Genomic DNA, 16,118 nt, shown 5'->3' with positions numbered 1-16,118 from the left:
ACTGTTTCTTGGAAAAAATACCCTCCCCACCCCAGCTCGGTGAAAGTGAGTGAGAGTGGGGGAGAGCGAGTGACTGAGAAAGGGGGGGATGGAGTGAGTGGGGCGGGGCTTTGGGGAAGGGGTGGGGTAGATCCTGGGTTGCCCTTAAATTCAAAAAGTGATCTTGGGTGTAAAAAGGTTGGAGACCACAGCCTTAAACAAATCAGATACAAGACTATCGCAGAGGGATTGGATAATGTTAATTTGCTAGCTCACTCACTTCTTTCAATATGCCTCCTTCCACTTCACTTCATACTAGCCATACTAAGTCAATGTCAATCCATGGCTTGCCCAGTAAGAGGTTCTCCAGGAATGAAGCAATTCTCAGTCTTTCCTTTTATCTCTGGATATGAAGGAAGTTACCTCCACAAGGGATATATTAAGAAAGGTATTCAGTATACTCCCACTTAGGTTGCAAGTAGGAAGTACATGGAGGCAGGACTATTTTTCCAGTAAATTTAGATCCTGGCTGTTTGGCCTGAAGACTGACACCATAGCTGTCTATACTATAGCACAGGCAGCAGTAGTGCAAGCTCCTCACAAACTCCACATCTTGACAGTGTGCATCAGTTCTAACCTGGGGGAAATCACCTTAAGGTAAATGAGTTCAGCTGCTCCTGCTGAGAATGCCCATGACATGATCCATTAATTAGCGCAATTTTTTTATTATTATATGTAAATATAAAATTCAGACACTGGTCCTCTGGGAACTGGACTGTGATCAACTCATTTCACAAAAGCAAATGAATCATTTTCAGTTACTATCAACCAAGGCTGGATTAGAACCAGTGACTCCAAGGTGAAAGGTTGTGTTTATCCCATCCCTGATTCCTTGAGTCACCATCCTCCAGGCCTTCATTTAAAAATAAAAAAAGAACATTCTTGCAACACATGCAGACAGAAAACAGAAAATTTAAAGGGACAGATGGGTGTGGTGCCACAACTGTATCCTGCCCCAATTACCTTAATGAGTAGGGGACAGGCCATCTTTGAAGATCACCTGAAATCTTTTCACTGTTGCCTTGAGCAAATCTGCCAATATAAGATCCAAAACAAAACATGTTGGGGCCAGCAAGGAAATAGCAAGAAATCTTATCAGACTAAAGGTCTGAACAGCTGTTTGTTAGGGCTTAGAAGGAGCAAGAATGAGCATGTCTGTGTAATTACATCGAAAACAGCATCATCTGTACAATGACTGATAAATCCATGTAGATAAAGGCAATTCCCCCATTAGCCTTAAAAAACCCACTCTCATCCAGGACCATATTTCTAATGCTCTATAGAAATTTTAGTAAAAAAAATTCATTTTACTCAGTCCAGGTTTAAACAATAGCTCATAAAAATCATTATCAAATGACCTTTATTTCTTGAATACATGAATAGCAGGTTCAGAAATACAGACCAGAATCCTAAATATTTTCAAATATATTTCATAATCCAATGCTTATAAGAGGCGTCCTGTGGCTTTCAAACTCTTTGAACATTGCAACGGAAGTCTAGGTGTGCATAAAAACAAAAAATACAAAGGACTGGGGTATCAGAAGTGTCACTCATCACAGTTTTAGGAAACTCATGGTGTGGTATTTACTAAACTAATCCTGCTCAAAAACATGAAAATAACCCCCTTTTCCCATCAAAATCTGTACTAAAGCCCTGCAGTGGGTGAGAGGGGAAGAATTCCTTCCAATTTCAAGAGCAGCAATCTATTAAGCCTTGAACTGGTAAAAGTCACCAAATGAGCATCTAATCCCATTTATACCCTCCCCAAATATTGTTTGTGTACAATTTACTGTCCACTTTGTGCAATATTCCTTTAAAGGTTTCACCCACAGTATAAAGTAATTTCCTCTGGCACTCTAGAGCAACCACTACCATCCAAGAGCAGAGCAAAGGGTCGGTTTTATTTTATTCACATAGGCTAGTGAAGTTGATCCAGCAGTTCAAAAGCCATTAGAGTTATTAATACAAGACCTTTATTGTGGAAAGCAGGGGATTTGGAGGAAAACTAATTTACAGGTACTGAAGACATGCAGGCCGCAGCTTCCATTGGCCAGGAATGGCAAACCACGGCCACTGGGAGCTGCGGGCAGCCATGCCTGCGGACAGACAATGTAAACAAACTGTCTCGCAGCCTGCCAGCTGGTTACCCTGATGGGCCACGTGCGTCCCACAGGCTGCCCACCACTGCTTTAGAACATATTAACATTCTACCCAAGATGACTGGTTTGTTAGCCAAAGGTATTAAGGACAGAATAGGTAGAGAAATTTATTCTTCTCATCCCTAAATGTGGCCCTATCACTTGAGACCTAAGGCACACTGGTGGAGAATAAATGGGTAATAAATAATGTGGGAGAAGTTTGCACTGGTGTTGCCCATGCTTTACCAGTTCTGTGGTAAAGGATTCAGCCTCCACTACAGTCAAATAGGCCGGCTCTTTTCCCCCCGCTCCAAAAAAAAGGAGTAATACTGAACAGAACCAGTACATTGGAAAAATCTAAAACAAACCTTAAGCCTGGCTTTACAGCCTCTCTGTCAGTGCTACTAGAATTGAACTAATGCTTTTCTGTCTCTTTGCTGTAATGGAGTCCAAACTTTTACCAAATTAGTAACCAGTCTGTAACAGATACAAGTGACTACATTTAGCCTATGGCCAAAAATGATTGTTTAACACATGGCTCCTGATCCTGAGGTCTACCCTGTATCATCCCTTCTTTTGGGCAGGTTTATATCACAATTGCCAGGCCATAATTGAGTTCTAATATGGCAATTCTTCTGTGTAGACAGAATCGCCTGTCTGTGTATAACTGAGTGAGCCAGCCTACCTACCATAAAAGCGTTCAGATACAAGCATGGTATAAGAACTTATATAGAACAGTCTCAGTACAGGAAAACATCCCATATGAACATACTGTATTTAACACACTTCTCTGTACTGAGACCAGCAGCTGAGGTAGTATGGGTAGAAACAAGGTTGTTTCTACAAAATAATACAAACTGGGCTCTTCAGCAAGATACAAGCCAACTCTAACTTTCTCATGACTAGAAAATGCTGCTACATGGATGCACTCAGTGTTGGATGTAACTACAACAGCACGTCAACATCTGTTTACACTTGCAATGGTACTAGTATAGATGTGTCCTGTGTTTTTCTCTCTTCTGGGAAGCTGTCAGGTCTCTATAGGGGTTTCCAAAATTCCATCTTCAGTGGAGTAGGGCAATGACAGTGACCATCACGGATAGTGCCAACAAGGCAACGGTAAATTTAAAGATACAGTACAAAAGAGCAAATAGGTTTGAAAACAAAGGTATGAGACTGGCCTCTCCAAAGGGGAAATACATTTATACATACCTTGCTTACAGTTCCCACAAACACACACAGTTTGGTTCCATGCCAGCAGCTCCCTCTGATCACTGAAAAGAGAAAAAAAAACCACAAATTCAAGGCTCTTCATACACAAAACAGCCCACATTCTGTTTCAGCATGAGACAGAGTTCCTCCCAGAGGGTTTTTTGTCATTAGCTTTAAGTATTTTGGTACACACAATGACAAAAGTAGGACTGCAACAGGTAAATACCACCTACCATTTTGGCAGTTGCACCCTTAGCACTGCCAAGGTAGCACTTCTAGTTCAGTTTGGTTGATCTTTCAGTTCCAAGGAACACACTGTCTTGAGACCTCGAGTGCCAACAATATTCAGTACATAAACTGCCCCTCCCCCAACCAGCCCAGCCCTAAACACAAAATGAGGAATCTGGGAGAACATCATGACTAGTTTATTTCTTATGTTGTCCTCTCTTCTGTTTGGATGGGTAAGAAAAGGCAGCATACTTGCCATGACTTTGCCAAGGTTGCAACAGGAATCTTAGATTTCTGCAGACTTTTTCTTGAAACCTTATGTGTGATGTTGAGTTAAACATGTAGCATTAAAAACCCCTATTTTTGCTTGGTGCCATAGCCTGAATATGAACATATGCCAGAAGCACTAACTAAGGTGGACTAGAAACTAAAGTTAGTCATTATTTCAGATCCTCCTTAAAGCCTGTTATCTTAATGAGAAGACAGCAAGGATGGAAACAGGTTTCCAACCACTAACTGTGGGCTCTCCTCACTTGCATCCATCCTCCATACAGATAACTTTCTGAATAAAATGATGAGTAGCCATACAAAGGACTCAGGCTACATGTACACTACAGCCAGGATCGACGCTCTGAGATCGATCCACCAGTGGTCAATTTAGCAGGTCTATTGAAGACCCACCAAATCGACAGCAGATTGCTCTCCAGTCAACCCCTGTACTCTACCTCCAACGAAAAGAGTAAGGTAAGTCAACGGGAGAGTTTCTCGCATAGACCCCACGATAACTTGACCTAAGGTAAGTCGACTCCAGTTACATTATTCACGTTGGTGGAGTTGCGTACTGTAGGTCAGTTTTCCGCAGTAGTGCAGACATAGCCTCAGATACAAAACTTTATTCTAATTTCTACTCCAAAATACATTTCTGTTTATAGTAAGGGCTACAAAAACCATTATCAGCACCCCTCTAAAGAGGTGGAGGAAATCAGTGCAGTCAGTGGCAGATTATCACATCGTCTCTGGGAAAAAACAGTCTCTGCTTCCCACTGTATAGGCTTCAGCCCTGACAGTCCTGGAGACATTATGAAGTAACAAAGCAAGGCTGAAAAATATGTTGGGGATGTGCAACAGAAAATATGAGCATCAGACGGGAGGATAGGGTCAAGAGGACTGAAGATACACATGACCCACACTTAGGTGCTTGGACAGTTACGAAACAGGCCCAAACTTAAAAAAAAAAAAAAAACCCTCACTCCACTGCCTAAAAGCTGAGAAGGGAAAGACATATCCAAGGCAACTGCAAAAATATAAATTTGTTAGAAAGAATTCCACTTCTACCTGGGCAACCATTGTTCTGGAGGCAGCACACTGCAAGTTGGTTAAACTATTGCCACACTAATCTAAACTGATGCAAATATTAAACTTGAAGATCTTGCCATTTTAAGATCTTCTGACAGAATTTGAACTGTCATTGTGAAAAACATATTTCTATCCTTCTTCACATGAACTCAGTATGCTGCAGCACTGTCCAGCCTTGCCAGTTTCCAGCCAAATCAACTAAGATGGCCCCCACTCCTTACTAAATTCAGCTCAGTGAGTTATTAACTTTTAGACCTACTTCTGACCATTTAAAATTCAACACAAAATGCCTGCTTATGAAAATGGACACATCAGAAGTCAAAACATCTTTTCAGAAAAGATTTTGCCAAATTCATGGGATTGTATTTACTACCCGACAAAGGAGGTGGGGGATGTACATGCTTTTTCCTAGGCTAGGCAAGGCTAAAAAATTTATTCCTGAAGACTCAAAACACCTTGGAAAGTCTCCTACACACAACGGTAGAGAATGATGGAAGAAAAAGTTTAGTCTCTCACTTTGCTGCATAAAAAGCCTTGTTATCTATTGATTTGCTAAAATGATTCTGCTAGACTTCCTTATATCATTTATGGAGATTATACCCAATTTTTAGGGCAATGGAAAGCTCTGAAGAACATTCATATGTGTGCATTTCCTGAGATTTTTTTTGTTTCCAACATATTGTACTGATAACTCTTATTTACTTTAATTTATATCTCCCTTTTTCTTTTACCAGTAGACTGTAAGTCACCTCTAGAGCAACTCCACTCACATGAAAATTGAGAGGAGCTGGTGAGACCTTTCAACTAAATAACTCCTGCTGGCCTGTCAATTTTTGGTCACTGGGTAACACTTAACAGAATTATATGGCATGTCCTTTTTTGATTTTAAGAGCCTAAAGAGAGGAAGCAATGGAAAGAGATTTTCAGTGTCTCAGTCACGGAGCAAAGATTAATCTGATAACTGTTAATTATTGATGGAAAATATTTTAAATTATATTGCTTTATTGCCTGTCTCTACCAGGACATGATCAAAAAGTAAGTACTTTTCTACTCCTTTTTGCCTTTAACTACAAGAAATCACTGCAGGCAAAATTCTACCACCTAAGTTTTCCTGAAGAAAAAAGTAGTGTCATCATCGCTAAGAAATGCAGAAGTATCATCTTGCTAATAAACTTCTCCATCCAATGGAAATGTTTATACACCACTGTTTACATGTTCAGGCCAAAACTGCTGCTATTCCAGTGATTACAATGGGTTATTTGCCTTCGCTGGTGACTTGGAACTTGGGAGTGGCTGAACAGCATAGAAATTTACCAACTGGCACAAGTCTCTGATCTGAATGTGGCAACTGAGGTTCTCTACCCAATTGTTCCTGCAGCCAAACTGCCTTTCAGATTGAACCTATATTTTTTAAAAGCCTTTAAGTGAATTGTACTGGTGATCAGTACCAGATGGACAGTCATAAAACAGTTTCTCTATTTCTCCCCTGAAAAGATAGAGTACAAGGACTCAGTACATACTCCTCCTCCTCTACTTCCAGCCACAAAAGTGCAGGAACCCCAATTTAGGTATGTTTTCACTGCAGAGTTAACTTGAGTTATCTAAACTCAAGTTACTCCTCTTGAATTAGTCCAGCTCAAGTGAGAGCAGACACCTCAAAATAACACTCAAACTGCTGTGCTCACACAGGCACTGATGTGTGTGGAACAGACTTCTGGGGGCACAGGGTTCCATGTACCTGCAGTAAGCTTAGCCACTTTATAAATTCTTTCCCATTGCTCTCAGATGCAAATCTAATCCTTACTTGCTGCTTTTATAAACTAAATTAGAAAATGGAGCTGCTGGAGATTGCAAGATTTTAAAAACGGTGCCACTGAAGAGATTACAATCTGTCACACATCTGTGTAGGAATGAGATTTTATCCCAACATTTCTAAAGAAAACAAACCCTCCTGGTTTGCATTTATATAAAGTGGGTTAGGAAAATTAAGGCTATCAGTCCCAAGCAAGTCAGCAAATGGTGCATATAAACCAACTTGAATTCTGGCAGACTACCAGAATTAGAGTCTTCACCCTCTTATACAGCTACTATTCTCGGTCATATTCTAACATACATAATATACACAGACTATCTTTGGGTCAATGCACTAATAGGGCACAAGACAAATAGTTTGTTATACTGACGCTCACACTGGCTCCTGCTGTGAGAAATCTCTCCACTAATACTACATCCCTGGAATTTATTTATTCTTAACAGATTAGGAACTGTTCCTAATATGTGACAGAAAATTGAGTCCCCTTTGGATTGTGCATAGCAGAGGAAGAAAACATGGGAGACCAAGAGTCATGACAGAAAAGGAATACTTTTCGTCAATAAGAAAAAGAGTGAACTGTTTATTCGGTGGCCAAAACCACACTGGTATTAGGTCTCAGTCCATAATAATAAAATAATACTTGCATAATGATTTTCATCTTTCAGGCACTTTACAAGCATTCATCTTTAACAGACAATAGGAGAGAAAGAATTCTCCATTTAATGAAACGGAGAATTAGAGGTTAAATAATTTTCCCAATTCCATAAAGGTTGTTAGTGACAGAGCCAGGACCAGAAGTCTGGAGCACCTGGCTCCCAGTCCTATGTTCAATAAACACCTAAAAATTCACCTTATCAAAAATTCAAAAAATCACCACATTGGTGGTTAACTTAAGTGCGGTTTGACAACTTTGGGCTACCAAATACATGCTACACATCCGGATTACAAAGTGATGCATTCCTTATCCTGCTCTTTGCCTGCCCAAGAAGAGAAGCCAAATGCATGTGACTTCTATAATGCAGTTCAAAACAATCCCCTCGTATGTTTTGTTTCCTCCCTCTGATTAATTAATTGTGCACCTGAGGTCTCCTGACAAAAGGGTTTTCATGGACCACAATTATTTGAATGGTATGGGACAGGAATATACATGCCTTTCCTATTACGAAAGGAGGACCAAACTGAAAGAGAAGGCTTGCCTATGAACAAGACTAAATGAAACAGGACTAGAATTCCACCTGAGAGGCAGCACATAACAGTACTTTACAAACAGACCAAAAGGAAACCCCCAATAAGCAACTCATAATTCAATTTCTAAGCTTTAAAGAGCATGTTAATTTTTAATAAATTAATTCCATTCTTAATTTTTAAAAGATTTATTTAAAAATTTAACTAATTAATCTGACAATGCCTGGAACTACAGAGGTGGTGTAATGATAGTATGAAGCACAGAAGAGAGCCCAACAGAAAAGTGTATTATACAGATTATATCCATTACTTTTGATTTCTTAAATATAAAACTGAATCTAGGATACAAAATAGAAGATAACCAAATTTAAGATATCATTTCCAAAGATAAACTAAGTGATCAAAACATAAGTTTGTCTTAAAACATAAATTGATATGGATCAATAATGGGGCTGAAGAGGATGAACTACTGTTACTGCCATTGTCTCTCACTGCCAAAAACATGACATCGTGGCAGAAAGAAGGCTCCCATATAAAGAATGCATGTCATTTATATCCTTTAAGGACACACTGCTAATCCAACCTGCACTTAAAAATCTCAAGAGCATTAACAGACCAGCACCTCAGACAGGAGGCTGAAAATTAAAACTGTTCTCATCCCACTCCCATTCATTTTCCCTAAAGGAGCTGCACTCCAAAGTGGATGGGGGAGGAGGGAAAGGGGACAGGCAATGTACATATGTAATTAACCATGTGTTCTCTTCCTGAAGTGCAGAATGGTACTAGCTGAAGGTAGCCAGAAAAGAAAATTCACCAAAGTGGCTGGTTGAGCAGACATTCATCCATTTCATATGCCAGTTTGAGTTTACAGTTTCAGATCAGATACTGCTGAGGTGCATTGATGATTGTGAGTTCAGCATGAAACAATTACATTTCACTTGCCTGGAGCAAGGATTTGGTAGTTCCAGATGAACAGATTAATTTTCCTATCATATAACACTACCTCCTCTTCAATCTCCCAGGAAAAGAGCTGACCATCACCCCAACTTTGCTAAAAAAAATCCTATGTATTACACAGTATTCTTCCTTTAAAGACTTACTGAACACCAGATCTAGTTACAAGTAAAATCACCAAAAACAATGAGGAGTCCTTGTGGCTCCTTAGAGACTAACAAATGTATTTGGGCATAAGCTTTCGTGGGCTAAAACCCACTTCATCAGATGCATGGAGTGAAAATTACAGTAAGCAGAATATATATTCTAGAACATGAAAAGATGGAAGTTGCCTTACCAAGTGGGGAGTCAGTGCTAACGAGCCAATTTGCTTAAGGTGGAAGTGGCCTATTCTCAATAGTTGACAAGAAGGGGTGAACACCAAGGGAGGGAAAATTACTTTTGTAGTGCTAATGAGGCCAATGTAATCAAGGTGGCCCAAGTAAATCAGTATGTTTCATAAGGCATCTTACACATAATAGTGAATTATTAGGAATGGAGCAGTTTGACAGCATGAGAGGCAGAAGACTCAAAGTTGTTATACCTTGTATTTGAGTATATTTGGGTAGAAAGCCTATATGAAACCACTTCATACACATCAGATTCACTAAAGTAGAGATACATTTTTAACAGATATAATGAAACCTTCTTATTGTGAAGCAATTTCTCCCCTTCTCTCCCTCACCCCAGAATTTCAATTTAAGGAGCATGGAATTCCTCTCCAGAAAGAGATGGGGCAGCAGAGTGGACATCCAGGCTATGAGCTGCCTCTCATTCTGGTCCCCCTGGCCAGGAGAGAGTGAATACTCGCCCCTAAGTTACAGGGCTTTGCTGATACTTAAAGCCAGCCCCGGTGAAGGGTCACTGCAACTCTAACTGCAACTTGTATAATTTTTCAAAACACTGAACAATGTGGAAATTTTGTTTTCCTATATTCACATACTTTAAGGCCAGACAGGACTATTATGATTGTCTACTCTGACATCTCGCACAACACAGGCCACAGAATTTCAACCAGTTTTGCATCACTATAGATTTACTAGATACAATTTAATTTTAAGCAGGTTCCACTGTATTTCTAAAAACATTTTAGGTATTTGTTTATTATAGTGAAACTTGTCTGAATCAACCACTCAAGGAACTGACAAATCCTTAAACTTATTGAAGGTAATTTTCTATTATAGGTGCAGAAGAGTTGTATTCTGGGTAACAGTGAATACTCTGGGGTAGTCTCTTGACTGAATATTCTCATAAAGGTGGTCTCTTGTATAGGTGTTACTACAGAACAATTCTCAAATATTTTCATAGTGTGGACCACTTATTAGGATAGAGCCCCTCTGTTGCACACCTCTCCCAGCCACCCAATTCAAACCGTCCCTGTAAAATTTAGAGACTGATGTAATGAAAACAATATTAGTATAGTATTAATGAGATGGGACGGAAAAACTCCCTTTAATGAATGGGAACAGTTTCTGAGTTACATTTCCCACCCCCCAATCTATATTTGGGCTGCTTATTTCCTCTATCTGGATGTAGGACTTCACTTTTATTGGGGCCAGTCACCTTTTGTTGCTTACAGCTCCCATGACTCTAATCACCATAACTAACTGTAGTCTGCTTCAGTTTTCCTGTACAGCTAGTATCCCTGCAATTGAGGGTAATCTGCAATATGATCAGAGATCAATGGTAAGAGAAATCAAGAAGTCATATTTTGTTTCCAAAGCAAGGATACCCTAACTCAGGGGTTGGCAACCTTTCAGAAGTGGTGTTTATTCACTCTAATTAAAGGTTTCGTGTGCCGGTAATACATTTTAACATTTTTAGAAGGTCTCTTTCTATAAGTCTATATTATATAACTAAATTATTGTAAGTAAACAAGGTTTTCAAAATGTTTAAGAAGCTTCATTTAAAATTAAATTAAAATGCTAATCTTACGCCGCCAGCCTGCTCAGCTCGCTGCCAGCCTGGGGTTCTGTTCACCTAGGCCAGCAGCGGGCTGAGCAGAGCCTGCGGCCGCGACCCCAGACCTGGGGAGGGGGGTCCAGGGGTCAGGGCAGAAGGCTGGGGTGGGGGGGGTTCAAGGGTCAGGGCAGAGGGCTGGGGGTGTGGAGGGGTTCAGGGGTCAGGGCAGAGGGCTGGGGATGTGATGGGGTGCAGGGCAGAAGGCTGGGGATGTGGAGGGGTTCAAGGGTCAGGGCAGAGGGCTGGGGGTGTGGAGGGGTGCAGGGCAGAAGGCTGGGGGGGTTCAAGGGTCAGGGCAGAGGGCTGGGGAGTGGGGGGGTGCAGGGCAGAAGGCTGGGGGTGTGGAGGGGTTCAGGGGTCAGGGCAGAGGGCTGGGGATGTGATGGGGTGCAGGGCAGAAGGCTGGGGATGTGGAGGGGTTAAAGGGTCAGGGCAGAGGGCTGGGGGTATGGGGGGTGCAGGGCAGAAGGCTGAGTGGGGAGGTCAGGGCAGAGGGCGGGGGGTATGGGGGCTGCAGGGCAAAGGGCTGAGTGTGTGTGAGGGTCAGGGCAGAGGGTATGGGGGTGCAGAGAAGAATGCTGTGTGTGTGTGTGGAGGGTCAGGGCAGAGGGTATGGGCGGTCTAGGGCAGAATGCTGAGTGTGTGGGGGGTCAGGGCAGAGGGCTGGGGGTATGGGGGTGCAGGGCAGAATGCTAAGTGTGTGGGGGGGTCAGAGCAGAGGGGGGTGCAGGGCAGAATGCTGAGTGTGGGGGGGGTCAGGGCAGAGGGCTGGGGGTGTGGGGTGCAGGGCAGAATGCTGACTGTGTGTGGGGGATCAGGGCAGAGGGCTGGGGGCATGGGGGTGCAGGGCAGAATGCTGAGTGTGGGGGGGCAGAGGGCTGGGGGGGCAGGGCAGAATGCTGAGTGTGGGGGGGTCGGGCCAGAGGGCTGGGAGTATGGGGGGGCAGGGCAGAATGCTGAGTGTGGGGGGGCAGAGGACTGGGGTGCTCGGCTCGTGGGGGTGCTCCCAGCCCCCTGCCCTGAGCAGCTCAGGACAGGGGGCTGGAAGGGATATGCCTGTTCCACCCCCTTTCCCCAGGCCCCATCCCTACCTCTCTCTGCGTCCTGCAGGGAGCTGCCTGCATGCTGCCGCTCTTCCCCCTCCCCCTCGCAAGGGCCATCAACTGATTGGCTCAGGGAAGGAGGGGGACGGGGCAGGAAAGCACCACGCTGGGGGAAGAAGCAGGGGAGGAGGAAGCTTGGCTGCCGCAGAACCAAGCTTCTGCCTCCTGCCCCCGCAGGGGAGAGTGGTGGGCTGGGGGCTGAGTGGGGCTGGGGGCCGGGACCGCAGCAGGCAGCTGTGTGCCGCTCAGAATTGGCTCGCGCGCCATCTTTGGCATGCGTGCCGTAGGTTGCCGACCCCTGCCCTAACTGGTGGAAGATACAACATTCCTGTTAGGATTTAGGGATACAAGGGTCTGTGCAAAATACAGATTTTTATGGAATGAACACAAGCAAAATGCATTAAGAGCCAAAGCATCCCCCTGCTTTACAATCAAAAGCAAGTACCAAACTTTGAATCCAAGGATCTCTTGTTACTTCATATTTAAGGGAAGAAGCTGCCATATCACTGTTATCATGATACTTTCAGACAACATTCACCCACACACACTTTCTGAATACCATTTCTTGCTGTAAAAAGAACAGGAGTACTTGTGGCATCTTAGAGATTAACATTTATTTGAGCATAAGCTTTCATGGGCTACAGCCCACTTCATCGGATGCATGCAGTGGACACACACACATACACACACAGATCATGAAACAATGGGTGTTACCATACCCTCACTAACGAGAGTGATCAGTTAAGGTGAGCTATTACCAGCAGGAGAGAGAAAAACTTTTTGTAGTGGTAACCAAAATGGCCCATTTGCAGCAGTTGACAAGAAGGTGTGAGGAAGGGGAGGAGAAATAAACATGGGGAAAAAATTTTACTTTGTGTAATGACCCATCCACTCCCAATCTTTATTCAAGCCCAATTTAATGGTGTCCAGTTTGCAAAATAATTCCAATTCTGCACTCTCTTGTTGGAATCTGTTTTTGAAGTTTTTTGTTGTAATATTGTGACTTTTGGGTCTGTAATTGAGTGACCAGGGAGGTTGAAGTGTTCTCCGACTGGTTTTTGAATGTTATAATCCTTGATGTCTGATTTGTGTCCATTTATTCTTTTACATAGAGACTGTCCTGTTTGGGCTATGATTCTATGACCATGTCAGCTAAAAGTTTTTCATGGTGCAGTAGGGAACACATACACAGATGTAATGCACAAAGGTCTTTGCTATATGTTTTCCTCACAAACATGATTTGCAATACTTGTTGCACCACCAGTATACACTAATGCAAAAAATCAGTTTTCACATGTGATCACTCTGCCTACATCAGGACATACAAGTATTTCTCATGCAAGGTTCTAGGGTTACCCAGGTGAAGAACTGGAGTCTTCTAGGTAGCTCCTGATCCACCATGCTGTTCGAGTTATTTTAAATATGCATTACCCACATAGCGAAAATCCTAGGCCTCAGCTAGGGACAGGGTACACGTCACTGAGAAAACTAACCCAATGCAGGTGCAGACAGCATGGAGACTTTCTGATGCACACACCATAATATAAACACAGCCCCCAGGACTGTAAATAATATGAGGAAACAGTTGCTAAATATTAAGTGGAAGTACATAGGAGGAAAGGGAAAGATACAGCAGGTCATTACAGGAGGGGTTACGAGCAGTGGGGGAATTCAGTACTTCAGGTGGCTCAGGGAGGGAATACTGCAGCACGCTGGAAGAGGGCTCATCCAGGGTGACATATTTGACGGGCAGACTCATAGGATGATGAGGTGTTTTATTAGAGCAGAGAGGCAGGAGGAAGAAATGAGGTGTCTCAACTTTGGGGGGCGGCTCACGAGGATGAAGTAGTGAGAGATGAGATGTTACTGGGGGGCAGAACAGGCGTCTCTCTGGGGGGCTCATAAGGGAATGAGGGGTCTCGCTGGGGTCATGCCTAAGGAGGGGAGAACGAGGGGTCTCAACAAGGGGGGGCAGCAACAAAGCATCTCACTGGGAGGGCTCATGGAGGGGCCTCTCCCTGCGCTGGGGGATACGGGGTGTCTCCCTGGGGAGCTCGGTGGGGTCTCCCTGCGCTGGGCAATACGGGGGGGTCTCCCTGGGGAGCTCGGGGGGGGTCTCCCGGCGCTGGGCGATACAGGGGGGGGGGGGGTCTCCCCGCGCTGGGCGATACGGGGGGGGTCTCCCTGGGGAGCTCAGGGGGAGTCTCCCCGCGCTGGGCGATACGGGGGGTGGGGGGTCTCCCCGCGCTGGGCGATACGGGGGGTGGGGGGTCTCCCCGCGCTGGGCGATACGGGGGGTGGGGGGTCTCCCCGCGCTGGGCGATACGGGGGGGGGGGGTCTCCCCGCGCTGGGCGATACGGGGGGGGGGTCACACCGCGCTGGGCGATAAGGGGGGGGGGACACCCCCCGCTGGGCGATACGGGGGGGGGGTCTCCACGCGCTGGGCGATACGGGGGGGGGGTAAACCCGCGCTGGGCGATACGGGGGGGGGGTCTCCCCGCGCTGGGCGATACGGGGGGGGTCTCCCCGCGCTGGGCGATACGGGGGGGGGTCTCCCCGCGCTGGGCGATACGGGGGGGGTCTCCCCGCGCTGGGCGATACGGGGGGGGTCTCCCTGCGCTGGGCGATACGGGGGGGGGTCTCCCTGAGGCAGCGAGTGCGGAGGGAAAGGCGCCGCAGACAGCGAGCAGGGACCCGGTCTCCGGGGGCGGGGGGGCGCAGAACCATCCGCGGCGCTAACAGGCGGGGAACGGGCCCCAGTGTCTCCGAGGAGGGGCGGATCCCGCCCCCCTACATGGAGGGACCCTGCAGCGGGGCGGGGGGTCTCGGTTGTCTCAGAGGCCTGAGCCTCACACTCACCTGGTCACGGCTCCATCCCGGCCTCAGCATCGCCTCGTCCCCTGCCGGAGCCGCCGCCGCCGCCCCCCGAGAATAAACTTCCCCGAACTGGTGGTAACCCTGCGTCGCCGCCGCCGGCTCCTCAGCCACGGAAACTGTCCCGCCCCGCCCGCTCCTGGGCTAGATGATTGACGGCTCGTGTTGCCAATCGGCATGCGCAGAGGTAGTTGAGTGTCACGAACGCCAACCAGTGGCTGTCGAGCGGCCTGGGAAGCTAACGGACATGAATGGGAAGGGCAAGAGGGGATGGGACGGAACTACTTGTGACTGGCTTACAAAGCAGCCAATTAGAAGATAGAATTCATGACCTCGGCAGTAGGCGAGGTTAGAGCGTTTTGCCCTCCGGGGAACGAGATGTCTGGACTCTTAAAGGGATAGTACCCAGTGGGCCTCAAACTTCCCTCGAACTCCCTCCGTGTGTGCATGGGCGGCAGGGCACCGTCCGTGGGCGGCACGATGAGTGCGGCAATGGAAATCTCGTTTCACCGACACTCTGCCCCACCCCCACACTGCAGGCCCAAAAAAGAGACATCCCAAAATACTGGGTCAGCACCTTAGTATAAATCTGTGCGGGGAGCCCGGGACTGGGACAGCAGGGGAGCTGCAGGGCAGGAGCGAGGGGCACTGGCAGGGCTGGGCGGGGAGCCCAGGACTAGGACAGCAGGGGAGCTGCAGGGCAGGAGCGAGGGGCACTGGCAGGGCTGGGCGGGGAGCCCAGGACTAGGACAGCAGGGGAGCTGCAGGGCAGGAGCGAGGGGCACTGGCAGGGCTGGGCGGGGAGCCCAGGACTAGGACAGCAGGGGAGCTGCAGGGCAGGGTGAGGCTCCATCTTTCCACCATTCTGTAGAAAGCATTTTTTTCAGCTGTCAAGTTTAGACTTGTGAACATTCAAATTATTTTTAATAACGTCTATTTAAAATATCAATTTTATTTGTAATCTTTTTTATTTGTATCCATTTAAATGTTCACAGTTGCAGGAATTTATGGGAGGGGGTCAGACAATAATTATTTAATTACAGCAGAAATTTATATTTAAAAATCTAAAGCTTTATAACCTAACACACAAGTTGTCAACATCATGTCAAAATATACAAAATAAATACAGATACTCTCCAGGTTACGCAATCCCTACTTACGCAAATCCACACTTTCGGAAAAAGTTCCGTAAGTGCTGTAAACTAGATTTTTTA

At 45.5% G+C, this 16,118-nt stretch overlaps 1 protein-coding gene across 2 annotated transcripts in view; it reads right to left on the bottom strand.

Annotated features, from left to right (window-relative positions):
- Positions 1-15,073, bottom strand: part of MRTFA (myocardin related transcription factor A) — a 155,267-nt gene extending 140,194 nt beyond the window's left edge. For both annotated transcript variants that reach the window (XM_044984528.1, XM_044984529.1), the window contains exons 1-3: positions 14,890-15,073; positions 3,390-3,451; positions 1,003-1,071 (exon numbers count right to left, since the gene is read on the bottom strand). In XM_044984528.1, coding sequence (XP_044840463.1) covers positions 1,003-1,026 — 24 coding nt within the window. In that variant the 5' untranslated portion in view covers positions 1,027-1,071; positions 3,390-3,451; positions 14,890-15,073. The remainder of the gene's footprint in view (positions 1-1,002; positions 1,072-3,389; positions 3,452-14,889) is intronic.
- Positions 15,074-16,118: the final 1,045 nt, after the last annotated feature.

This window comes from Mauremys mutica, chromosome 1 (assembly GCF_020497125.1).
Source record: "Mauremys mutica isolate MM-2020 ecotype Southern chromosome 1, ASM2049712v1, whole genome shotgun sequence".
NCBI lineage: Eukaryota > Metazoa > Chordata > Testudines > Geoemydidae > Mauremys > Mauremys mutica.
Note: the sequence above shows the minus strand (reverse complement) of the source record. Positions and strands in the feature narration are given on the sequence as shown.